The following is a 27,515-nucleotide window of genomic DNA, read 5'->3' as shown; positions in this document are numbered from 1 at the left end:
AATTTTTTTAAGGTAACCCAGCGTTTTGTTTGCTTTAGATTACGTTAATGAGTCCCATCTGCGGCTTCTCTCGCATATTCTTGCTTGCGTATATCTTCTTTGCTAGTCACTTTAATTTGTGCCTCTGTTATCTCGCACATATTCATTAGCATGCAGTCGTAAGCTACCCAGTTATGTAAAAGCTAGACAACTCTACATACATATCTAAAGACCCGCTTTAACCACGCTGCATGAACGTTTCTGTGCAGCTTAAGAGTTGCATGTTTTACCCATCGCCCAAGAATTCTGGAAGGTTCGATTAACGTTTTACCTACCCAGCTGAAAAAATAAGGCCAGGGTGGCATGTCTTCCATGCCACATGGCCCTGTGATGTCTTACAAACAGCCGACAAATCGGTACCCACTACCCAGCCATGTCACATATGCCAAGTAGAACCTGCCAGAGCCAAGCCAGTGATGTTTTACCTGCAAAGCTGACAGCACTGGCTTTTGTGCAGAACAAGGCCTTTAATGGTATCGCGTAGAATTGTGAAGGGAACAATGTATAAAATATGGAGAAAGATCTTCCTTTCTTCCCTGCCACTATACCATCCATGCGCGCTACCTCTCAAATAGTTCCACTGCTCATTTTTTCCTGCTTTTGAAGTGGGAAATTGAAGTTGGCTGAGGTTTAATTGAAAGCAATGTTCTGCATGGTATGACATGTGGTTTTGCTTGGTGGTTTAGCATTAAGAGACTAGAGTTTACCAGTTTACCACGGCCTACATGCTCATTAGCCCAGGGCACCCACTTACGTTCAACATTCGTGTAGCACAGGTCACGAAACGAGCACAACAAATATTGAGCGATGCGAGGAAAGGGATATTCGGTTTTAACAAGTTTTTTCTGCAATGCATCTTTTGTTGGCGAAAGCCAAGCAAGTTATTATTATTCAGAATGAAGATTGGTGTGGGGTGCCTTTTTTTTTTTCTTTCTTTTTTTTTTTTCTTAAGTGTTTCAAGCAGCAGGGCCACTCGCTTTTAAAAGTGCATATGTCGTTGGTTCGAACGTTTAATGGGAAGCGAAGTCGCGAAGTGGTGTGACGACCAGTATGACGCCACCCGCTGCACATACGACAGTTGCTACGATTCGTTATTTATTTTTATTTTTTCCCTCTATGTGGACGGCAGACCTTGGCGCGAAGGCAAGGGCGGAGGCACAGACGTCTTTTGCGTTTTACTGGGGTAGCGAGAAAGGGCCACCTTGGGGCCACCTTAATTTTGCCATCTATCGAAACACGGCCGTTGCTGGCCACCGCCACGATTTAATTCCGTGTCATCGCACCCTTGTCCTTGTGCTCAGCTCAGCAGACGAATTTATCGCTAAGCGCAGAGGTAGTAAGGGATGGTGCTCTGGCAACCTGAAAACTATGGTATAAACAAACATGGCGTTGATTTCAAGTGGGCTGATCCTTGTTCTGGGATTTATTTTGCGTTTAGGGCTTATCTACACACCTCTGGCACAGCGAGTGTCTGACAGGGTTGAAGTGTCAACGCCCATCAACGCATGGAGACGGGGTAATTGCTTTTTCGGCCTGATCTGATATTTTCTCGCGCTACCGGCTCTGACATTCCTAGGTCGTGTGAATAACGGGGACTAAACTCCCTTGCTGTCAAATATGCCACTCAGTTCACGTTTAATTATACAGCACGGATGCATCAGCCCTAAATTCAACTTAGGTTGTGTTAATCATCTGAAGCTGGGACCCAGGTTCTGTTGAAACAGGGATTGGCAAGATGCATTGTCTAGCTACCTGGCTGATGTATGGGTGAAAAAGCGCGCACGATGCTTTAGAACGCATGAAGACGGATTATATTTCTCAAAATTTATAGTTCAGGCTCAGCAAAGGTTAAGCCGAGTACGTTAGCTCTTACGAAAACTTCAGAATTGGCGCACTACATAAATAGGTCGAGGAGTGCGAAGTAGTTTCGGGGAGAGGTGTATGTGCAGGAAGGCATTTGATGTGGGTTTTTATTTTCCCATTGCTGTACAGTCACGGAAGGGCTGTACCTTCACCGTATGCAGCTGTCGCCGTACGATGGAGATATCTTTCACGAGGTAATCAGTTTCTCTGTGCGCATTAAAGGGAGCTTTCTACCATCTTGACGACGAAACCAGTGAATTAATGAATTGACTATTATTTATTGCAGCCACCTTTGCACCTCATGGTGTACGATTACCTCACAAAAGCCATTGACAAGCAGTGTCTACCGCTTTTCTTCATTGTAAGTGGTGCATACTTTCTTACCGTTTTTCATGTAATGTATTAATTTATGCGGCATAATAACGTTCCGTCCTTAAGTTAGTGGAGTAATTTCGCGTGCATTTTTTGCTAAATGTAATTTTTTTTTTTTTTTACTGGTATAAGGCTGAACCATTTTTCTTTTTATGAAGACCATCTTTAGTGAATGTCACCAGTCTCATGTAATATTTGAGAATTCTACGACTTGTTTTACGTTCTGTGTGTTCTCCACCAGTGAATTAGTGGAGTGGCGTTGCAAAACTAGTTTGGTGCTTGCTAAACATGTGTACTATGAGTTGTACCAAGAGTAAGAACTATGGCCTTTTGATGTTTTCTGAGACATTTGATTGTGAACTGCAAATACTATCACATCTTCTAGGTGTGTGACTTGCTGACAGCCGTACTTCTGGCACTTGGTGCCAAGAAATGTGGAAACTATATGGTAAGCATTTTGCCCATGTGAAGGGTGCTACTGTATTTTCTCAAATCTAGAGACTGACCTTGATTTCAAGTTGATACCCAGGGGAAAAAAAAAAATGTCAAATGTAAGCAGAGTAAAAAATTAGAAAATTGAGAATGAAAGCAGCTGCAGAATGTAAATGACATTTCCCAAAGGCCTTCTGCCCACTCCTCACGCACTTCCAAACACCGTTCATGTACAATGTGCAGGCTGCCAGGTCACATTGCAGGATGAAGCTCCAAGACCAGTGAAATTCTTGCTTCGTGTAGTCACAGCCATCCTCTCAAGTACTTCCATTGGCTACCGCTAGGATTAGTAGTGGTGCCAGTGTTTGTCTTCTGATGGACTTGTGTAATGGTAACATCAGCGTGCCATATTTCTAGTTTCACTAGGTTGTTAATGCTTATTAAATCCTCCAGTCTAAGGCAACCTAACATTTTAGCATCCCGTGTTCTTAAAAAGATGTCGACTTAGATTCTATAAGTATGACACTATTTTTTTTAGTGCAATACAGAAACTTTACCTGACTTCTGTTTGTCCTTGGGGATTACATTTTATTATGTTAACAAATCACAGCAGTGACTGCTTATATCAGCAAAGGTAGTGGCTTGATGGTGGTATTTGCAAGTGCTCGTAGCTCTGTGCACTAAGGGTTATACACCATATTTGCATCCTTTCAAGCAGGGTAATGTGTGCACATTCAAGTAGTCAGCCAAAAGTTAGCACATGAAGTAATATTACAGCTGAAAAATTGTCTTATGCACTAGGGTTTGTTTCAGTTCTTGTACCCTTAAGACCAAGCAGCTTTAGAGAGGGGAGTGATCAAAAGGAAAGAAATGGCATTGACTACATAAACAGGTCAGAAACGGTAGAAATTAAAGCTGTTAATGCAGGTTCCTGAGTGTTGGCTCTTGCTACTTTTGCTAAAACACATTAACACTACAAGGGTGCACAAAAAATGGCACATTCTGTACTATACTTGTTCACGTAACTGTGAATCTGAACCCGTAGCTGCCTACTGGTGCATCATGCCGATTCATTCTGTCATGCCCATCGAAGCAAACTTAGTTTTTTGAAAACTGAGACCAGTCAGACTCTTGATTTAATTTCAGCTTTGTACTGGGCGCAGCTCTGTTGTGTGCTGTAACCATGCAGTGCACTTTGGCTGTTGCCTCTTCAGTCCTCTAGCAGGGACTGCAAGGTGATGTGGCTTACAGTGCACGAGGCACTTGCGAATATGACCTGTATGGTGTGCGACATATGTGGCTCTGATTCACTTGTGCTGTTAGGTTTTGTTCTGTTTTTGGTGTAGGCTCAAGACTAGGTTCCTGTATATGTTCCTTACCCTCTACCCTCCCTCCTCTTCTTTTTCTCTTTATTCTGACCATCACTGTGGTTAAAGACTGAACAGGAGTCCAGTGTCAAGAAGGCTAAAAGTTCTGAGCATATCGGGCTGACTTTGGACGCAGTGAATGCAGTACCAAAACTTGTATTGACAGTGTAAGTGCACAGCGGCACTATGAAGCTACTCCTTTTGGCTCGCAAATTCTTGTCATTTGCTTTGGCTTTTGTATAAAGCTGATTTAACTAATGTTTGGCTTTCAGATACATGCTGTCTCCGTACAGCTTACTGAACTGCATTGGTATGGCAACTACACTGTTTTCCAACCTCTTGATGGCACTGTTTTTTGCTAGCTTTGTTCATGGTGAGTGCTTTGTTGGACATTAACATAGGTTACACTTTTAAATGAGCCGAGTGATTTTGATGACTCAGCTATGAAATGACTCACTTCACATCTTTCTGAATGCAGCCACACTTTTATTTCTTGTGAGCTGTTCCCGCTTCAAATTTGTGTCACAGAGCAGAATGGTCACTTAATTATTGGCAGTTTAACTTATCACATTTAACACTACAACAAGTCTGTACAAACTATGTTTGCATAGTTTTATACAGCTCAAGAATGCAGCATCGAATGCCACTCAAAGGGTGCCCTTAGCAAATTACATTGACCAGGGTCCATATTCTGAGTGTGTGTCATTTTCAGAAGTGCCGTAATCTCTCTGACCTCAGTTCACTCGATTGGTGGAAATGCCGGAATCGGACGTGGTAGTGACATCCGGTGACGCGAACTCGAAATACGGACCCTGTTCCCATGACGTTATTGCTAATCCCCTAGAGGGAAATTTCAGGTGATGGCCAGGTGCGTCTGTGAAATGGATTAAATGCCATGTAATGAGAACAGGTCAGCGTCTTTGGCTAGAGGTCTCCTTTGAGGGAAATTCACTATTGCATTCTTGAGTTGCCTCATACAGTGGCCATGTAGAACATAGACCCCCTATCAAAAATGTACAGGCAGTAAGGCTTGCTCATGGGCCATGTAAGGGATCTGTTGTACCATAAGGAGACGTTCTAAGCACTGGAGGTTTAGAGATGATAGTAGCTGCTTTATCATCCAAGATTTGGAATACTAGCAGTGCAAACTTGTCCACAGTGAAGGACTCAGCTTACCTGATGGTCTAGTATATATATTTTATCAAAGAGTGTATGTGGTTATGCATTGCTGCAGACAGTATAATTTGAAGTACTTAAAGTTGGGATAAATTGTGGCTAGCTTAGTTTGTGTGTTAAGGCGGTGTATAATGCACATACTAGTTAAAAGGCAAACGAAAAAAAAAGTGCTAACTGGTCCTATCATTTGCAACCTGAGTGTTTTCATCGTGCTAGTACATTTGATGACTGGTTGCCTGCTGTTTTTGTGCTATTATTTCATGTCCTTTATTTGTTGTTTGAGTTGTGCTTTTAATGAGATTCAAAAGTAATTAGCAGCAATCACTGTTTTGCTGTTGCTGATTCTTGGGCAGTCATTTGTCTAGTGGTGCCTCTGATCCCGCTCACTGCACTCACTGCTTTTGATTGGGCTTGTAGGGTTTCACAGTTTGTCAAGAGCAAATAAATTTACGTTGCTGCTTGGCTGTAGTTTAAAAAGGGCTGCTTAAGGCTGTAATTGCATGAGGTGGTGTACTTTGGCAATGTGTCGCTCGATGACGATGCCATCACTTATCGTTGTCAGTGGTGCATCCACGAAAGGCAACAAGGCTTGGCGGCAGAGCGGCGCATTTTTCATGTTGCTCTATTGTTAAGCCGTGTTGTTCGGTCTTTGGCAACAAGGGAAGTACAGTTATGCCAGTTTCCCGTGTCTAAACACGAAGTACAGTAAACACACTGACAAAAATTTGTCCTGAAATGATCGTATTTCTAACAGTGCAGCGGTGCCAAACTACACTCTGCTGGGCAGAGACTTGCAAGACGTGGCTTCTCTCACTCCCTTCAATAGTAATTGCACTGCCTAGCCACAACAGCCTTTATTGTCCTACCAAGCTTTCACTGAACTATGCTGGTGTTCTCATGTGCACGTCTCGAGACAAAGCAAGTGCCTGCAAGCTCTTTGCTGAAAACGCACTAGCAAAACAAACTTCACTCGTAGAAAGTCCAGAACTTAAGTTACGTGTCTGCAAAGCCTTCTGCAATTGGTTAGTTTTAAAAACTGCTTCCTGCTGATGAGTGAAATTTTCTACAGACACAAAACCTGAATGACACGATGAGCGGCATTGCTATGGTGGTGTTTAGCTCACCACACGGCATGTCACCGTAAATTATCACCACAATTTATTGCCACTTGCGGTTAGCACTTAAAGGGACATGATCATCGAAAAGTTTCTTTTCATACATAATATCAGCATTAGGCGAATTAAAATCATACCACTTATAGAGCTTGGTTTCTTCTTTCCAAATTTGTTTTTGTTTTCTCTGCTTTCTTGTTTAAAAGATTTGCAGAAGGGAAAAACTGCGTGCTTGTACAGCTGCTGGACATGGCAGTAAACATGACAGAGCAGTGCAAAATGGTTTTTTAAGTGTGTGAAAGGTGCACAAATTCCAAGTTTGGCCCAAGGTAATTAAAGAAAAACACAATTGAAAGCTTTAAATGGTCCAGTAAAAAGCTTGGTCCCTGCTCCTAGAATTTTTTTTTTTTCAATTATTACTTTTGGAGAATGTGAAACAGCAAAGCCGGCCTTGCAGAGAAAAGGCATAGCCCACAGTCAAGCTTGCACAAACCTGGTTGTGGGCGATGTTGTGATTTGGAAGGCGCAGGTGTCTTCTAAAGTGAAAACTTTCTGAGTAGTTTTTGGTCCTCTCACGCCGTGGTGGCACAGCGGTTACGATGCCAGGCTACTGTACCGGAGTATCCGGGCTGGAATCCGACCGCAGGCTGCGTTTTAATGGAGACAGCGGAGTGGCAGCCGTGTGCTGTGCGATGTTAGTGCATGTTAAAGAATACCTGCTGATCGCGATTTTTGGGATCCTTCACTATAGCTTTTCTCATAGCCTCAGTTGCTTTGGGACATTAAACCCTACAAACCAACCAGGTTTTGGTCCATCTGATGTTGCTGCAGAATATCGGCACAAATTGTCTTGCAGCACTCTTGACTCGAATGTGGTAATATAAAGGCATTATATATATGTGGTAATATAAAGGCATATAAAGGCACTAGGCATTATTATTAATCAATCAATCATTTTATTTGCATCAAAGAAGGTGATGCTGGGAGTGCGAACAAAAAGCTGACAAAGTTGTTGGCTTGACAAGGACCACGCTCCCGGTTACATTTTGCCGGCAGCAGCAGAAGCAAAACAACTGGCAGCAGGAGCAAACAACACAATTGTGAAAGCTATGCAATGAACAGAAGTAAAAGAAGAAAAAAAAAAAGCATAGATCCTTTTTATTTTGAGATCCACGCACAATACTTTCTGTGGTTCAATGTTTCGGCTTTTATTCACTGAGTTGGCATTTGTTGGAACCATTGCTACTGTTTGTTTTTTCCCTCCACATTTGCTTCAGTTTTTGAAGGGGAAGGTTGCCTGTGGTATTTGTAGTTCACAATCTTGCATCCCTCTTTGAACCCTATGCCCCTCAGATAGTCATACAAGACATTCAGTTGGCCCTGTGTACTTCGATATAGTCTTATTGACTAATTTTATTACTGCATTTTAGTCTTGATGTCCCTCAATATCCACTATTTTGCAACCATTGTGGTGCTTTTTACACAATTGTGTGCATCCCTGTAAAAAATGAATGGTGGAAGTTTGGTTTTCAATATGAACAATTGGCTTTTTTGGGGGGCTGAAGAAAGCTTTTTTGTGCAGAATGGCTCGAAACGTGTGACAGGCTTAAACATTGTCTGTCGTGCATACAACAAAGCAGCGGTTTCAAATAATGACTAACAGTGAGCTGAACTGCTAAAACATTGACATATGTCATGCGAGTTCAGATGCATCTTGTTTCGCCAACCAAGTATCGAGAACCGATTCTGCCGGCTTTGTAAGGTAAAAGTGCTCCACTGCAATGGCTCACTTGTTAGAGCACTCAAACACTGAGCTAGGGGACCCAGGTTCAATCCCTGCTGTGGTGGCCAAATAAGTGGCACTCGTATAGTACTGTACTATATCACTGTAAGTTGAAGAACCCCTGGTGGTCAAAGTTACTAGCCTCCACTGCAAAGTCTCTCATGGCCTGAGCTACTTTGGGACATTAAACCTTATAAACGAAACCAAACCAAAAGGTAGAAACAGTCTTCGTGTTTAATAAACAGACGTCTTAAAACTGTCTCGCTCAGTTAATCACATGCTAAGAAACATCTGAACTAATATATAAATTCTCTGAGCTCAGGAGACCTGCAACCTTACTCTGAAGTTTGCTTTCCATCTCCCGTGCATACTTGAAATTCCTACATATGCCTCATTTTTTTATTGCCGTCACGTCACAGCGACAGGACAGTAAATGGAGTGGTTGATTGCCAGAGATGTCGACACCAATTGAAATAGGGGGAAGGGGGGCAAGAAAGCAAGCCAAGCATATATGCAAAGTCACTCACCCTCGTCAGCAGAAAATACCACCATGCACAAAGAATCATGGCTGCCTTGCAGCGCTAGTGGAGACATTGCTTTGACTGCATTGGGAATGGTTCGAGAAGTAAGAAAGCTTTGCGGGTGTAGGGGCATGATTTTTCATTGTTTATAACTTTTTGCTGCTACAAATCACCTTTGAAAAGTTCTTGCTAAAGGCGATTCCTCAATCGGTGCTCCTTTGTATTAGACAGAAATAGCAGTTTTGATAAAAAGTGTTTCAAGGCCTCCTTAAGCCGGCCTATTTTTCTGAGTCCACATTGCACAAGTTGAATTGTATTAGAAGGGAGTCGCAAAATGATTTCATTTGTATTTTGTTTCAGGCTGGTGGCTGATTGCATCAGTTGTACTTGCTATTGAGACATACAAGTCCTTTTACCCAGTTATGCTTCTGCTTCCTACACTCTTCTACTTGTTTGAGGTTGGTAAGCATGGGAAATTTTAACCTGAAAGCGGATTATAATATACGGTCTACTATCCCAGGATACAGGATGTTTCACCTAACTTGAGCCAAAGATTAGAAGAAAGCAGTGCGCTGCAGCTGGGTCAAAACAAATAACATACTGTTTGCCATCATGTAAGGCTCCTAAAAATATTTTGTATATTGAACTTGTATTAACTAAGGTCAGTTATGCAAAATCTTAAATATTCAGTTTAGGGCCAAGTGCATTTCAATAAATTGTAGGGGAGGGTTCAGAAGCAACTAACCTAATCCATTTTTTTTTCTACCACTGTACCTTTTGTGGGATCGTTTTGTTTTTTTTTCTCCAGCATTTAAAGAAAACCCACGAAAAATGAAAAAATACTGACTCCGTCCTTGCTCTACAGTATTGTCTCAAAATGAGCGGCCAGTGACACTCTTGGCTTCGTCTTGAAAGTGCATCAGCGCATTTTCCCGGAACATGGAAAGCACGAGCCATGATCAGTGATAACGATGAGTAGGCCACTAGCAGCCAACTTGAACAGAGCTTTTATTAAGCTGTCACACAGATGAAACAGAGAAGGTACTGAAGTTGCATAATACAAAGTAGGTTCCATTTTTTAGTATCACTGGGCACTCCGTTGAAATGAATGGTGGCCATTCACTTTAGTACACACATTTCATTCATTCAAAATGTGGTTGGAAGCGCTGCAGTATGGTGGCACATGAGCACAGTCACATGTCATTTTTTTTATATTTTGCAAGCTCTCTCTAAATGCCGGGGGGAAAAAAGACATAAGAAATTTGTTGGCAAGAAAAGCTGAATAGGCTGTGTCTGAGCCCCCTCTGCAACTTGATGAAATGCACTTGGCCCGAAACTGAATATTGGACATCTTGTGTAATTCATCTTAGCTATATAATTAACTGATTAAGTAGGATATAGAAATACCCTTAGGAGCACTGCATGACAGCAAACAATGTGCTTTTGATTTTACTAAGCTGCACTGCATCACTTTTTTTAACCTTGGCTCAGGTACATGAAAGAAATGCTATTTGCATGTGTGCGTGTGTTTGTGCATGTATGTGTGTGCATATGTGCATCATATATTGAGCATTATCTTTTCCAAAACTGTAATCACTCATTTTATAGTGTATGTACTTACTTTTGAATGCACTAGAAGACTGATTTGGCTTATTTATTTTTTTCATGAACACATGCATTTTTTTAACACAGATCATTATTGTCTCTTTTATTTGATGACTTTAGGGGAAGAAAAAGGCTTCTAGTCAACGGTGGGCCAAATTTGTGATCTCAGCTGTTGTGATTACTTTTCTGGTAACCTTGAGTGGCCTCCTCTATGGATCATACCTTGTCACTGGTTCCTGGCAGTTTCTTGAGTCAACATATGGATGCATGTGAGACCATTTGCTGATACTAATTTGCTTAGCCCAGAGCTGACAGAGGCACAAAATATGAAATTGGCTGGCATGCCATGTTCACTGGTTTGCACAGTCTGAAGTACTTTGAGCTTCATCTGTCCCAGCTGTTCTTTTTGATGAAGCACTACTAATGTAATCTATACTGTAATCACTGTCAGTTATGTTGTAGCTGGGCTACTTCTTGGATAAAAGAGCACATTATATAAACAAAGTGAATTTACTAAGGTACTTTTGACTTTTCTGCTTTCTGCTTGGTGGTTTCATTTGTAGCATTTGCCAGCATTAAAACAGACTGAGCAGTTTAGAATTGACTGCCTTTAGAAATAACCAGATAAGTGGCAGTTAAACTGCAAAACGCACAACTAAATGGTTCACTAGGCATATTTAGCTTCTCAAGATTTGTCCGCCGACAAAATCTTTCTTTCATTTTTCAAGACTTCTGATTAGCTGCCTGTTTTTTCAACTTGCTTGGGCAACATTTAGGTAGGATGCAGCCTTTATCAATGATATACAACTACTGGTTTGCCTCAATGCCATACATTATAGTTCATTTTTTATTATTGGCTTTCCAAATCTACTGACAGTGAGAGGAACCCTTTTCCTCATGCCTGCAAAGCTTAGGACTTCTAAGAAAGCTCCACAACATGGCTTGGAAACAAGGACTGTTATTGATTCTTTCTCTCGCATATCATAAATAATACAGTTGAACCCCTTTGTAAGGGATATGCTCTGGGGAGCAGTTTTTATCTCTTGTATGAGAGGCCCCTTATAAGCAAAGTACCACATTCCCATTTTTTAACCAGACCTCATTTCGACGTAGGCATCCTACGGCTAAATTACGCAAGAAAGAAAGGCACATCCTGTAGCAAAAGTGTTGTTATAGCTTTGATTTACATGTTGCCTTTGCTTGGCGGACCACCACACACTGAGCACACCTTGCAACTTTCTTAGGTTTATTTGCTGTTGAAATAGTTGTAAATCTCGGTCTGCTTAATGGCTGCATTGATGCTGTTCTTCAGCACAGCTTTTTCCAGCTTGAAAATCAGGACGAGGGCCTCATGGCCACTGGGCCAAAGCTGTACATTTTGGCGAACTGCGTTTGCAGCGATTGCAGAGTGCCATCGCGATGTGACATGGCACCACAACTATAGCTATAGCCATTCACAGCTCTGGAAAAAGTTACATGTCTGGTAACACTGCAAAAACTCAAGTAAAAAAAGCGCCACAAAATCGTAAAAGTAGCCAGCTTAAAACCAAGGTGCTAGAAGCAGCCAAATCTATAAAACATCACCAGCAGAAATATTGCTCGAAAATGTATGCTTGTTTGACAAAAGGTAACAGCAGCTGTGAGTAGAAAATCTGTGAATGAGACTACTCAGACAAAAAATAAATAAAAAGCAAACAAGGCACCTCTGAGTGGAGTTGAAAGTGGTTGAATAGCAACCAGAGCAGTTTATTTGTCTTTGCCAGAGCAAAGCCACTTCTGCTTTTATATAGTTTGTTTTGGCCTTGTCTTGGATATGTCTTGCTTTCTAGGCACAATGGCTTGTTTATGTCAGCGGCACCAGTTGATCGCTTTCTTTGCACTTACCGGATAGATTTTTCGCTTATACTGTGTAATAGACAATTCCTGCTGTATTCTTCAGACTAGCAGACACAGCACTTAGGTGCTTTTTGATAGGAAGCTCCGCTAATTGGAGAACCCAATGTGCACTCCCGATAGGCTCGCACAGATGCTCACATGTGCAGTCGCGCTTGTGCTCTTTGCAGCAAGCCTCAAGAGCTTCTCTATGCTGCATTCCCTCTGCAAGTGCTTCTTCGAGTCATTTCCTAGCTAACTGACCTGCTCTTTGTTTGCTGAAAATATAATTCATTGTAGCTGTAACTGAACCTGGTGATGGATGGGGCTGCATCTCTTACAAGCGAAACTGAGTACCAAAATTCAAGGTTAACTGTCCATTACAGCCAATTGTCTTCTACATCCAATGTTGGTTAAAAAAGAGGTCGAATTTCGAAATAATTGAAATAATAGGGCTGCCAACCATTTAGGTGAACAGTTTCTCTTATACCTGATTGTCTGTTGCATCCGTGTCTCTTATAACTGGGTTCGACTGCATTCTGTTCAGTGTTATTACTGTAGTGTTTTTTTTTGCCTGTTATAATTTCCTATAGTTTTTGTTTTCTAAACCTGACGTTCAATTGAACAAAGCCTAGCACATGCTAGTGTATACAATGTGACTACTAGTTTCGGTTCCTGCTTGTGTCTGTTGGTTCAGTACTTTGAAGTCAGTGTTGTTAACTACTTTGCCTTGCTGGCCAAGTATGTCATGTACATATGTACATTCAGCTGCGGGTGTTTTGCTCATGCTTGCAGATGTTCCGTCCCAGACCTGAGACCTAACATCGGTGTGTTTTGGTACTTTTTTACTGAAGTTTTTGAGCACTTTCGAGTATTTTTTCTTTGGATCTTCCAACTAAATGCTTTTGTCTATATGGTTCCCCTGGGCATCCGTCTGAGGTGAGTCTTTGTAGAAGGCATATGTATTATGGTCTTGTTAAGTGTTCAATCCTAAAAGGAATAGCCCTTCACAAGCTATTCGATAACATTTTCTGTTGCTTAAAGAAAAATAAAATTGTGAAGAGTTCTACACTGATGGATCGAAAAGCACAGATTCTGTTGCTTGTGCTGTTGTTGGACAGATGTTCTTGGCAACCAAAACTGTCAACAAGGATGTGGCTATCCTCACAGCTGAAATGATTATGATCCTCGTGGCTGTAGACTTTAAAAAACAATGACAAAATCTGTCATATGCAGTGACTCAGTGTTTTCTCAGCACTTTTGGGTGCACGGAGAAATATGAATGCAATTTTTAACACACTGCTAAAATGCATAATGGAGTCATTAAACAGAGGGTGCCATACGCATGCACGGTGGGGATTCCCCACCATCTTGCTCATGACAAACCCGTCAACTTCCTTCAATTTAAACATGTTACTTGTTTGTTCATTTGTTTTTTGCCGGGCCATTACATTGTTTGGTCTATCATATTTAGATTTCCGATTTTATTCCAGCCATTCACAGTATTTTATGACTTTCGTCATTTCACTTAGTAATCATTCAATGTCAGTCTCTGGCACCCTTTGGTCTCGGATGTCCTTGCACCAATAAATGTTATTACTCATCATTCCTCTTTTCTTGATAAATATTCATGACCAGTAGTACCATAAGGAATTGTGGAAGGAAATTTCAAGCTTTATGTTGCACCCCAGCAGTCAAGCTTGGCACATTTTATTACATTATTTAACATATTTGGTAGTCGGGTAGAATTTAGCCTTAGCTCATGCGTTTGGTCTGCCCAACTACACATACATGTATATGATGCACTAATTTACTGGTGATATTGTGATAGTGAAAAGAGACATCTTGTCAGAGCAGGTCATTTTAGCAGCTATGGATTGCATGGCAAAGCTTTCTGGTTAGTATGTTTGTTATGGCTTTTGGGTAGTGAATATACAAACATGTCTTTTTTTTTTTTATGTTACTGGCACTTTCTAATAGGCTGCTTCTGAAAAGTTAATGTGGTCCTTTCATTCCACCTTTTGCTGAATTGGTCATTTCTGTTCCATGTACTATATGCATTAGTTTGTTATGCACATAAAAATATTGAGAATGGCTGATATTCTGCATGAAATTTGACTCTGGTGTGCTCTCTCAAGTTTGTTGTGCCATAATTATGTTTTGGAGTTTTCAGTTTTTCTTTTTTGAGAATTCGATATGGGAAGGGGGAGGGGGGGGGCGCTTTTTCTGGTGTTTATTTCAAAACATAATTTCCAATTTTTTATTTTATAAATTGTGGTATCCCTGAGCAGCTATGTCACTTAGAGGCCTTTTTGTCAACACAGCAGTCTATTTTTTAGCAATTAGCAAACAGATGATGAGACTTAAAGCTCCTTTTTGTCAGAAGGAAGTGCTATTACAAAAATAAAAGTCATGGAAGTGAAAAACCGTGAAACAAAGACACAAGGGTATATTTTCTTCTAAACACATGGTTATTGTGTGGGTGGAGCCAGAGACTGCCTCATCGCATGGTCTGGGTTTTGTAGCAGCAATGGAACTGTTGCAGGACGATCACCATAGGTGGAAAATAGCCCATATTGTGGTGCTTAAGTATAGTTTCATATCACTGTCCTTATGTGCAGTAAAGAAACCTACTTAACCAAGTAAAGAGGGTGACAAGAACAGAAAAACAGCACTTGACTAGCGAGGATGTGGAGCCTGGCTGTCAGAGAGGCGTGTAATGTAGTGGTCCCTTTATCCAACTGTACGAATGTCTTGTGATGCCCCTGGCTTCTATACTTTGTGGTGTCCATGTCAAGAATACTCACCTTTTTTGGCTGTGTTGCACGGCTGTGTTTTGGTGGAGGTGAAACGTAAAGTGCCCACGCACAGTGCGATAGTAACAGTGCACATTGAAGAACTTTAGGCAGTTGGAAACGGAGTCCTTCGTAGCCTTAGGTGCTTTGGGACATTGCACCCCATAAAACCAAACTTTTCTTACATCCACTAGCACTAGTATTACTCTTGAAAAATATGGCTTTTGAAAAAGCCATCTTCGTACCTCACAAATCCTATTATTAAAGTTTAGCAGTGGGCTTTGCTGAAACACCCAGTGTCAACACTACTGCTTCTGTTCTTTAACAGTTTTGCAGATGTACCCACTAAAATTGTAAAATAATGAAATATTCTTGTCAGCACTTTTGTTGGCTGTTATACTAATTTGCTGTAATGACTACTGCAGTGTTGCAGTGCCTGTGATATTTTGCTACTGAGAATGAGGTTGTGGGTTCAAACCCATCTGTGGTGTTCACTAATGCAGAATGGGAAAGTGTACATGTGCTTTCGTGAGAAAAAGTGAAGAGACCCCCAGCCAGCACGTGCCAAACCATACCGAATTGCATGCAGGTGCCACCTGACGAAACATTCTAGTTGTCGAGACGCATTCTGCCATCTTATTAAGCACTGTGACATAAGGCACCGGTCTCAGCACCAGGAGTGCTTCATCAGGTGGTGCCGGAATGAGATTCAGCATGGTTTGGAATACGCTGGCAGAAGTCTGTTGCTCACGATAGTACCATGATTTCTGCGCATTTGCAGCATCTTATGGGGTGTGCATATCTATTCATTGTGTTTTGCAATGACGCACTTGCTAATGTCAGTCTGTTTGTATTTCCTGTTGGATCTTGCAGGAAGGAACCCCTGCTTCTGTTTTTTCTGTTGCTTGCATTGACAGCAGTCTTCAAGTCCTACCCTAGTGTTGGGGACATAGCTCTGTACACATCTCTACTGCCCATCTGGAAACATGTCTTTCCATGTGAGTGCAAAGTAGTGCTCTTTTTCAACAACAAAAAAATATCACAGACAAAGGAAAATATATTTTCCTTCTAAAATTTGGTTGTGTATAGATGTAGAAAGATGTTGCCTAGCACTATTTTAAAAGTAGGGGCTCCTCTCACTGCTCACTGCCTTGTTCTGTCTTATGTGCCTACCCTGAGTTAGGTATTCTTCATAGAGTTTCACTATTTCACCTGATACTACAGTGAGCAAGGATATTGTTGCGGGGATGAGCCATGACCATGAATGTAGGGGCAGTGGGGCTTCGCAAGTCACTGGGTGGAGTCATGGTGGCAGTGCCGATGTAGTGTCCGCTGTGAAGCTCCGTGGTGCAATAAAGTGGTACGCAGAGGATGGGAAAGTCCTCACCTCCACCAAGATGTTACGTGGCAGGAGACACTCACACCACGTAAACACTGATACACTCACACGGAACGGGACACAAGCACAAGGCGTATCGGACGTTTAAACACAAACCGCTGTTAGAGACTCGGGGCCCCAAGCACGCGCCAGCGCACACACACTTTTTCTGTCTCATCAATGAGTCGACCCGTAGCAATATGTATGAGTAGCCCCTCCAGTACATGAATCCAATCAAATCTCAGCTCACAAAAATATTGCCAACAAAAGTGGCACCCTGGCTGCACTGACTTGCCCGGATGCATGCACACCCTGAAGGAGTATAGACACCTAATTTTTGGCTTCATGATTTATTCTTTGCAATAGTGTGTAAGGCATTACGCTATGTGGATCACCATGACATCTGAATATGATTACAAAGTAATTTATAATCAGATTTCGATTTTCGCCTATTTTGATTTCGGTTTCAGCAGCCGAGGGATGCCTGTGATTTCAGTCAAGTTACGTGAGCGATAGAAAAACAGCAATATAATCATTCCTCTGTCGCTTTGGCTCAACACGACTCTAAATCCAGCCTGCCTTAAAGACAGGAACCGCAAAAAGTGATTAATCAGCAATTATATAGCTGTTTTCTAATTCTTCGCGTGACCTTGACTTTATTTCGACATTGCGGCCATCGTTCAGCTACTGGAACTGAAATCGAAACATGTGAGAAAAGAAAATTATTTTATATATTACTTAGCGGTTATAGGCAAAAACCACATGGTGATCCATATACACGACTTTCTTACGCATCGTTAACAAGAAGAAAAATGCAACCAAAGTTCGGCGTCTGTACTTCTTTAAGGCTGACAGAGGGTGTTGATGACCACCGCGAGCGGCACTTACAATGCATGCAGGCCAAAGAGCAGATGGCCACTGTTTAAGCAGGAGCTAGTGCTGAAATAAAATGTGAAGATCACTAACATTTTTCATTGCGCTCCTAAAGAAAACGTCAGCGCTGGCACACCGATTAGTGTGCGTTAGTGGCGGCAGCCTAAAAAGAACACTCAGTGGTGGCACCTCAAAGTCGATCAGCCTGACCAGAGATAAGTAAAACTGTAAATCTATATGCGCTGCACTCTACTTTTTTTTTTCTTGGCTGAAAAATTTGGTTGTCGTTATTTTGAATCCAGTGTCGTTCCGGATAGCCTCTCACCCTCCTACTTTGCTAGTAATTTCGACTTGTGCAAGGGGGGAGCTTTCTCTGAATTTTATGGGACTATTTTAATATGCATTTTTCATAAAAAGCACAGCATAGAATACAACAGCTTACACAATGGTGCCTGCCTCAGTGCTTTATTGCTGCAATGTTTGTGAAATCAATGACCCTGATAACATGCAAAAAAGATTTCAGTAATGCTTTTTTTTTATCTACAGTTCTGCTTTTGCGAGGCCATAGCAGTAGTTTCTTGTTCACGTAAAACCTTAAAAGATAATTCCCTTGTTGTAAACGTATCGTGAATGCCTAGAAAAAAAAAAGCTCATTATAGCTATTCATTTGTAGTTGCTTCTTGGTCGTCTTATGCAGACAGCTTATATTATAAGTGACTTTGAAGGTGAGAAACTCCGCGGACGGTTACGATATTTCCTAATGCAAAACTTGAGCTCAGGAGCGCAGCTCGTTAGCTCTTTTTCACGAAGTGAAAGAGAACGCGAGAGGAGAGAGAGCATTTAGGGCATTTGTTGATGCTGGCCTTGGTGAGGCCAAGCTTGCATCCTCATTGAGAGCTTGCAAGGATCACAAGCTTGCATCATTGCCACAGTAGCCTGTGCCACATTGTGTCCGCTTGTTGTCTTTACTGAAACTCAGTGACACCAGTGCATGCAGCATTGCACATTGTTTTACCTTTCTTCTTTGCAGATATGAAACAGTACTTTCTGGTTGGCTGCATATTTGTGTCATGCTCGGCACTGGCCCCTCTCCTCTGGCACTTGTGGATTTTTTCAAGTAGCGCCAATGCAAACTTTTACTTTGGAATCACTCTGGCTTTCAACACTGGCCAGGTAAGCAGACAGCTTTGTGCAGACTGTAGTTTGGTCACCTCTTTAGTCCGCATCTTAGCTGCCAGTCCCCACAAAAAAATTAATCATGCTTTTTTTGTTTTGCTTTAGAGTTGTGTGTGTTTGTTTTGAAGGCTTTTAAAGTTCTCAAATGTCTCTGCTGTCCACCGTCAACTCAAAATGCATGCTAACTTCATGCTGCTGTTGAAAAATACGTAGTTGCACAAGGCTAGTGGTTAAACTGAATGTTGTTTAGTTTAAAGGGGTTGCAGTACTGATTTTTGGGCTGGCTCATTCTTTGTTTCAAACATTGCGCATTGCTACAAGATGTGTGATACATGCTGGAGGCTTCATGTATACAGTCCAGCCCACTTATAACAGACGCAGATATAACGAACGCTCGCTTAGTACGAACGAGGGCGGTGCTACCGTCAAAATATATATTGGGGCAATGTCACAGTGTCTCACATAGAACGAACTGTTGTGGCCTCAACACTCGGTTAGAGTGAACGCGAAGCTGTCGGGCCCCCGTAGTTGACCGAGCCGGCGGTGTTTGGCACGGGTTCACAGTCGAGCGAACCCGCGGCAGGCGAATTTCGTGCACTTTGTGTTCCCCTGACACGTCGCGAATACAGAGCGCACAAAGTGTCCCCCGGCGCTCCTTTACGGGTAAAATAAAGTAAAAAAAGAAAAAGCGCACGTTGAAAAATGAAAACGAAAAAGCGTGCGCGCGCGGTGACGAAAGAGAAAGTGGCGCCGCCCGCGTCGCTGTGATGCATCCACGTGATCTGGCTGCGTCGGCCAATCCGGAAAGTAGGCGCCTGCTCTACCAGCTCAAGCCAGTTATCCATTTGTTGCTCCGTTGCCACCCCGCGCTGAGGGCATTGCGCCGTCGATTCTTTCTGTGCGATGGCACTGCGTTGACATCGTTGCCGCATCCGTGCCTTTCCCAGATCGGGGAGTTGAAGGCTGCCTCAACGCGTGAGCCCAAGGGCTTGACTTGCGCCTGGTGTGATGGAGGACTGTACGCCGACCTCTTCAGGTGCTAAAAGGAAAGCTGTTGACATCGCAACGAAGATGGCCATTGTTAATGAACTTGCTCAAAGTGCAAAAAACTGCGAACTGGTCAAGGAGTACGGACTGTCAAAATCGACCATTTCAACCATTGCTAAGGGCAAAGAAAAGATTCTTGGTGCTAACGTGAATACCGACCCAACGACTTGAAAGCGCTTTCGGAAGGCGACCTACGCGGACGTTGAGGACGCACTCCTGAAGTGGTTCGCTGACGCCCGGTCTCGCAGCGTTCCGATCAGTGGACCGCTGATGCTCTCCAGACTTCGCCTTCCTTTTGGACTTTCCCGATTTCAGCCCAGGCAATGGATGGCTCTGCCGGCTTAAGGCTCGCCACGGAATTGTTTTCAAGGCGGTCGTCGGCGAGGACGCGTCTGTGAACAACGAGGACGTCGATGCGTAGCTTTCCGACAACCTCCCAACAATCACGAGCTATGCTTCACGGGACGTTTACAATGCTGACGTGACTGCGTTTTGTTTTATCTGATGTTGCCATCTAAAACGCATGCCTTGAAAGGCGACAAGTGCGCAGGAGGGAAGAACAGCAAGTTGCGCATAACCGTTCTTCTGTGTGCCAATATGGACGGCAGTGACCGGCGACTGCCTTTTGTCATTGGCAAGTCACGTAAGGCGCGATGCTTTGGAAGCTATGTGCCCGTACTCTACAGGAACAATACAAAAGCCTGGATGAGTCGTGACTTATTTGCCAAGTGGCTTGTCGAGTTCGACCGCGACATGGCACGAAAAAACAGGAAGGTCCTGCTCGTGCTGGATAACTGTGCGGCGCACCATGTGCAGCCTTCCTTGAGTGCGATGACAGTGCTCTTCTTGCTTCCCAATGCAACCTGCAAAATTCAGCTGCTGGATATGGACATCATTCATGCGTTCAAGGTGTGCTACCGGCGGCGCGTCATCCAACGCTTGTTGATCGCGATTGATGCTGCCATGCCAGTTCGCATCAGCTTGCTTGCCGCTGTGGAGATATTGAAAATGGCATGGATAAAACTCACCGCGGAGTGCTTAGCAAATTGCTTCTGCAAGGCGGGTTTTATGGGCCCAGGCACCGAGGACACCATAGATCACCCACCGGAAGACCGGTCGCACGAGGACTTATGGCAATGCGTCGTTGACACGCAGCTGGCCGGACCTGACGTTGCCTGGGACGATTTCGTTTCTGCTGATGGTGAGGTCGACATTGCGGAGCCATGCACTGACGAAGCTATTGTGCGTTAAGTGCGAGCCCTTCCTGACTGCCCAGAGACCGACGAGGACGATGACGAGGATGCTGCTCTACCGCCGGTTGCTGTGAACGCTTCAACCGCGATCGGTTACATCGCGTCGCTTAAGGAACTCGTGAGCAGCAGAGGCCTTGGCAATGAACATATTACCGCGCTGGAAAAATTAGAAATGGCAGTGATGCGATCAGCTTTGAAGAAGCAGACATGCATCACGGACTTTTTTCAAAAATAAAGTTAACTTTCGTCTCGCTTGCTCTTTTTGCCTGTATTATAGGTTGTCCACTTACTACGAACTTAGGATACAACGGACAAATGCCGCATGACGATCAAGTTTGTTATAAGTGGGCTGGACTGTATGCGCTAAATATTCACATTAAGCGACTTTGGTTTTGGTTTCTCGGCACAGGGTGATGCTGTGATGTCAGAACCAGGAAAGAGCAGCAACCTTGGTCATATGTCTCCCAAAAGTCATGAGGCATCACCTGTTGTGTTGTCTGCTCAAGTACACATAATGTGTGCCACCGCTTTTCAAAAGCTGGCGAAGTGCATAGGTTTAATGATATGCTGAGAAATGCCAAGCATGCGAGGACGGTACCGTGTTCTCACACCAAGTGGCTCACTTGAGCCAAACTCAGCCCTTGGATTTAGTTTTGTCACACAATGCAACACTGATTCTTAGCCGACGTCTGTGTTGATAGTCCGTTGCCACAAGAGCCTGTCATTCAGCCGATCCCATTGTCCCGTTTTATTGGCACAATGCCTCACTCACCGCGATCTGCCCCCCCCCCACTGGGGCCCTCCCCACTTGGCGCCGCCCTCAGCCACACTGTGAAACTGCTCTGGGTGTGGCTATGGCTGCTGATTTCAATATCTACTGTCCACTTCTTTCTTGTGCTATTTTATCATACTCCCACACATTCTCTAAGTGAATGCTTCAAGATAACGCCATAGGATTCAACATTTGCCACGCCAAAGCAAAGTGTGCCTGTAGCTTGCACCACTGTGCTGCTTATTTTTGCATGGCTGCATTTTTACGCAGCAACTTTATGTGGGGTCATTTTGCTCTGATTGCACGTTTACTTGTTTATGTAGTGTGGTAACTCTGCAAGAAGTGCCGATAAATGCGAGCGCCAGCCTGGGGAACGCTTCACAACCGGATTGTAGAACTGGCATTTCTCACTCATTGTATCTTCTTCCCGCCTATTCTGTGTGCATCTGAGGATGTAAGGAATTGCTGGTTTCAGATAGCTGCTATCAAAACTATAAATAGTAACCATCTGCATTTTTGCACACATAAACTCAGTGGTCTCGCTAGGCCTACTCTTCACGGAAAGGGGCCAGCACCAAAGTTATCTCATTTCGTTTATTTGTAATTTGAATAAAGTACAGAGAGAAGTTAGTCGGGTCATAGTCTCATCAGCCTGAAGGTGCAACAGCAGGCCGATGTCACACGTTGTGGCACCATTCATAGGGCATCATGCTACTGTTATATGACGTCACTAGTATTCACTGATATTGTTCCCAACTTCGTATGTCGTTACCTATGACGTTAGTGATGGGTCTCAATCATGAGAAGAAGCACTTAACTCTTTAGAGCTGAAATATATTTTGGGTGTTTTTTGTTTCCAGTACTTGGCCATGCCATGTGTGACCTTACACACAGAGGAATCCCATTACATGCTTTTTATATTCTCGAAATTTGGTTTTTGAAATGCCTGTGTTGCTTGAGCATGAAATTTTTTAAAGCTTGAAGCCCGATAGATGATAGGCTAAATCTTGTTTTTCTTAGTAGTAATTGTGCTCTTTTTTTCTTTTCAGATTTTTCTTGTCACAGACTTACTGTTTGCTTATGTGAAGAGGAAATTTTATCTTCAAAATGGTGATCCCAAAGAGCTGCAAGAAAAGAACCTGAAGCTAGAGTTGCGTTAGCAGTGAAGGATTCTAGGTCACATTTTAATTTCACATGCTGATGGACAAGTGTGTGCTTGGTGGCTTGTGCTTGTACACTGTGTGGTACGGTGTAATGTCACATCAGTGCCATATTATGTGCAACTGCCGTGTTATTAAGTACTTCAGGAACAGCCTTATCTTGGTATTTCATGAAAGAATTACTTCAGAAGTTGTTTTATACATGTACAGTAAGTCTTATGGCTGGGCTTCATGGTTGTGTTTTTTTTTTATATATATATGTTAGGCAGGCAATAAGCAACAGTTAACATTACAAAACTCTATACAAGAACTCGCATTCATGTGAAAGCTGACATTAAGGTATTATTTTCCGCTGACTACTTATGCGATGTGTGTGTTAGTGTATATTTGTGCAGACTTACATTTCTTTCTTCCTTTATTTTTTTGCCAGATCTTGTGGGCATTCCAGTTATTGAACACTGCATTCAGTGATGTGCTATTTCATTAAGCATTATTTGTCTCCATAAGTTGCTAAGTATTATTGAGACAAACACATTGAGGGGACCTGACAGTTTCATATGAGCAGTTCTGATGAGTTGTCCTTGGAGAGCTACTGAACATATGGGTGTGCTACAGCCATTAGCTGCATATTTTGAACTTTAGGGAAACTATTCAGGTAGAGGGGCTGCTCCACATATATAAGAATAATTGTTTTCTAACATAGATTTAAAGCAACCAAGTTTGTAAACTCGCTTAAAATCTTTCATTAGATTCCAAATTGTTTGATTTCTTGAAATACTTGGCAAGCTGCTCATGAGCTTCTAAGCTGAAGCAAAAATACTGTTTCAATAATTTCTCATGAAAAGCAAAATTTACTTTACCTCAGCTTGCAGGGTGCCTTGTAAGTGAGAAAGAAGTATGGCATACTTTTTATGTGTGGCAAGTCTCCCAAACTCCTATTCATTTCAGTTTGATGGTGCGTCATAAAAAGGCTAGTAAATATTAATTGGGCACATTGTGTCAAGTCATGTGTTGTCACTTATTTGTAATTACATATTGTAAGTTTTGTTATTGCCTGTTGTAATTACATTGTTTAATTGTGTGAGATCATCTGGTAGAAGGTATGATATATTTCAAGGCTAAAGTATACAGAAAAATCTATGTGGCAAACCTAGCTAATTTTTTTTTTTAAAGCATGCTTTAAACTTTGCAAGTTGATACCTTGCCTGAGCTAATTAAAGTAGCTGTAGGTTTTGCGCATTAAGCCATCCTTCTGTCAATTAGAACTATACTACATGAAAGCATTTAGCTGTCTGGCGGCATTTGACTAGTATGGTACATAAAAATTATTGCAAACTGCACACTTCATATTTTATTTGACTTCTATATTTTCATGGCAGTTTTATAAAGACAACCATTTGGGATTGATCAGAATGCTTGATAAGCTTTTGTTTTGAGTTTGTTGCTGCTGGGGGGGGGGGGGGGGGGGCAGGCATGCATGGGTTTTACTACAGCGTTCCTGTGTTTCTGCAGACAGCCTGTGCAATAGCAAATGAAGTTTAATTAACACTTTTTGTAAATATTTGTCATTTCATCATGGTTCTGTGCAAAAGCGAACAAATAGCAGCAGACTACAACACACAGTAAGAAGTAATGCTGTAATGATAGTGTGACTATGTGTGTTAATGATTTATTGCATTTGCAAGATTACAGGTTCTGTGTAATTTGAAATGCAGTGTTCATTTGCAGTCAGTGTCTTGTGGTCAGCGCAACTTCTCTTGCATTGAGAGATGGAGCCCAGTGTATGTGATGTAACAGATTGACTATAATTTTGTGGTATGCAAGTTTTGCTGTGCATCTGCATGTTCCTTGGATATGTTATCTGTAAAAATGATAAAAAGTGCTGAAGTTCTGCAGCATTGCAACTTATTTGTAAAAAGAAAAGGCAGAAATGTCACTTTATTCGTAGTCGTCTTGTATTTTGTGACATTGGTGCCACATCTGCACGGCTACTAAGCATTCTTTTCTTTTAGCCATGGTATGGCCACTCAGTCTAAACAACTGTTAAAATAGTGTTGTTAAAAACGTATATTTGTAACAGGTGTGCTGTAGGATTACAGTCCAGAGAAAAGTGTAGAGAGCAAGTCTGGGGAATGGAGTGTAAAAAGCCAATTCAGCATTGTTTTTGCAAAAAGTTTGGTTGGTTTGATTGGTTTGTGGGGTTTAACGTCCCAAAGTGACTCAGGCTATGAGAGACGCCATAGTGGAGGACTCCAGAAATTTCGACCACCTGGGGTTCTTTAATGTGCAATTGACATCGCACAGCACATGGGCACCTTGCTTTTTGCCTCATCGAAAAGCGGCCGCCAAGGCCGGGATTTGATCCCACGTCCTTGGGAACATTGGGGCTTATTTCATGCAATGACATAATTGGCTTTTTAAATTAAGCAGGAAACTGAATTGTGGCTGCCAGTTACATTTGTTGGGTTTCTTTTTTTTCTGCTGCATGTGCTTTTTTAGGATTAAAATAAAAGTTACAGTAGCATAGTTGCCCTCTTCAGTTTGCTGGGAAATGAGCGACTTAAGTGCTGTGCACTTGTAGTTGTATGTGATGCAGGCACATTCAGTTGGTGGTCAATCAAAAATAATGTGAATGCAAGGGTCCTGGCAGGCTGATTCTGACATAACCGTTCCATGTGAAACGAGAGACCCAAGTTGGCAGCTCCTTCCAGGGGACCATGGACACATACACGGCCACGGACACTGCACACAGTGATGAGCGGTTAGACCTGGCGTAGTATTGCTTTCGCAATAAAACTGAACCTGTTTAACTAAGAGTACTCTGCTTTAGAGATTTCATGATGCTGCTGCTGCTGCTCAGTGCCCTTGGAAATCTTGACGAAGCTCTACAGTGCTCCATAAGCTTGGTAGACATAGCAGTCATTGCAGTTGCCAACATATCATTGCTCAGTTCAGTACTAAGTTACTCAGCTATCAGACCACGGTACTTTGTAATAACTGTTTACCATGGGACCTTGGCATGTTGTGAAGGCTTCATATTTTCACTGTTCTTTTGTGTTACAATCTTTTACTTATACCAGGCACTCTTAAGCAGCTGAGGCTCACATGTGCAACCTGGACTATCATAACTAGACCGTGATATATCTTTGTAAAACCTTCTTTAAAATCTCTATTTTATTTTTTATTTTTTTTATGAAACGGTTTTGAACATGATATATATTGCTTTTTAGCCTTGTCGCAATCTGTCCCTGTAAAGGTTTTATGGAGAGTAGTGTTTTGGATAAACAGTGTCAGCAACGTCTTAATGCTCTTGAAGATTGTAATACCAGGTCGTCTTGTTTGTTTTCTCTGCTTTCCACTTTCACCTAATCGTTAGGAGTTGTTCATTATAGGATAATAGGCAAGCAATCTGATTGTGCTGTCTAGTATGGCACCGTATAGTTACAGTAGTAAGTGCAAGTGACAGCATCATGTCGTTTTGTAGATAATGTTATGGAGAAGGTTTAAAGCTTTTAGTTTAAGCAGGATAGGATGCAGGGAGCAAATTTAACCTTTTAACCTACCAATATGTTTAATATTTGCATTGTAATGGTTGCTCAGGCTGTCTGCCACCGTCTGTAAATTTTTGCAGGCTGTTTTTCATCAGTGGAAAAATTGAGCTGCTAAAGGCATTGATGGAAGTTGGGCTGAAAATAACTCATCAGTTTTATTTGAATTAAACTGGTCATTATGGTGACAAGGTTATGATGGGCAAAGTTCGTGGGGTCCACAGGTGGTTTGGTTGGCCCCAATTTGGGGCATCTTCAGAACAGGGCATCTATGAGAACCAGTAGTATGTGGTGAGCTATGCATGAAAAAAAAAGGCCGAAAGAAGAGAGCCTTCAAACAATGTTATCTGCTAATGGGCTGAATTATGTTACATTTCTGGTGAAACTTGAACAATAATGGCTTGTACTGTACTTGTTTTGTTTGTTTTTTTACTAACTTATGAATGTGTGTTGTGATGTCTAAAAAGTGTAGTAAATTTCCAATGATATATACATGTGTATTTACATGAACTCTGACTTTGTATGTTAATTGCTGTTGCATGTTTATTACACTTAGCTGATGGAATTTGCACCGTGGAAGTTTATTTGTGTTTTCTTTTAAATTTGTCTTTGTAGGCACAAGAAATGCATTATGTATATTTTTGGTAGTGGAGGTCAGTGTAGTAATGCCAATATGCATTGTTTCAGCTATCAGAGGCCATGTTAGTGCTAGGCATATGATTTCAGTTACTTCATAGCTAGCAACTAGCTAGCAAATGATGAATGAGAAGGTATATTCAGGTGCAAGCTCCCACAGAGTGAGATAAAAGTACCTTCTCGACTCTCCTCTAATTGTGAGAGTCAGTGTTCCCATGTAATGGTGAAAAAGAAGGCCGTGATATGTGGAATGCTGAATGAAAAGGCATATTCAGGTGCAAGCTGACCACAGAGTGAGGTAAAAGTACCTTCTCGACTTGCTTCTAAATGTGAGAGGCAGAGATTACTCTCCTTCTCATGCTTTCCCATTGGCCCTGGTGACTCCCTTTCTTTCACAAACACTGAACACAGACAGAACAACCTGCTCAAGAAAGAAAGGCCCTGCATCACTTGTAAAGCAACGATCTCGCCTCTGTTGCCATGTTTGCCAAGTAAACTCTGGAAGGTAGCCAGCCACACACTGTTTCTATGTCTTTGTTGCAATCATTACATTCAACTTCATGTCCTTGTAGTAATGTGCATCTTTTGAACATGTATTGCGACTAACTTAAAATTTCTTGTCAAAAGCTGCCTATTTACTTGCTGCTCATTATTGCTTGCAAGGCCTTCTCTTATTTTGGGGTGCAGAAAGAATAAGTGATTGCCATGCCATTGTAAACCATCTGACATTTACCG

At 42.2% G+C, this 27,515-nt stretch overlaps 1 protein-coding gene across 1 annotated transcript; it reads left to right on the top strand.

The window, feature by feature from the left end:
* Window positions 1–1,212: 1,212 nt before the first annotated feature.
* Window positions 1,213–27,296, top strand: PIG-U (phosphatidylinositol glycan anchor biosynthesis class U). Its single transcript, XM_084588107.1, has 12 exons — window positions 1,213–1,555; window positions 2,032–2,096; window positions 2,189–2,263; window positions 2,660–2,722; window positions 4,143–4,240; window positions 4,346–4,446; window positions 9,026–9,123; window positions 10,391–10,539; window positions 12,938–13,081; window positions 15,811–15,935; window positions 18,219–18,361; window positions 22,486–27,296. Exons 1-12 carry the CDS (start codon window positions 1,423–1,425, stop codon window positions 22,594–22,596), a joined length of 1,305 nt encoding a protein of 434 aa, XP_084444233.1. The 5' UTR covers window positions 1,213–1,422; the 3' UTR covers window positions 22,597–27,296.
* The last annotated feature ends 219 nt before the right edge of the window (window positions 27,297–27,515 follow it).

Source organism: Amblyomma maculatum, chromosome 1 (assembly GCF_055883805.1).
Source record: "Amblyomma maculatum isolate TAMU_Amacu chromosome 1, ASM5588380v1, whole genome shotgun sequence".
NCBI classification, from domain to species: Eukaryota; Metazoa; Arthropoda; class Arachnida; order Ixodida; family Ixodidae; genus Amblyomma; species Amblyomma maculatum.
The sequence above is the reverse complement of the archived record's forward strand: the minus strand, read 5'-3'. Positions and strand labels throughout refer to the sequence as shown.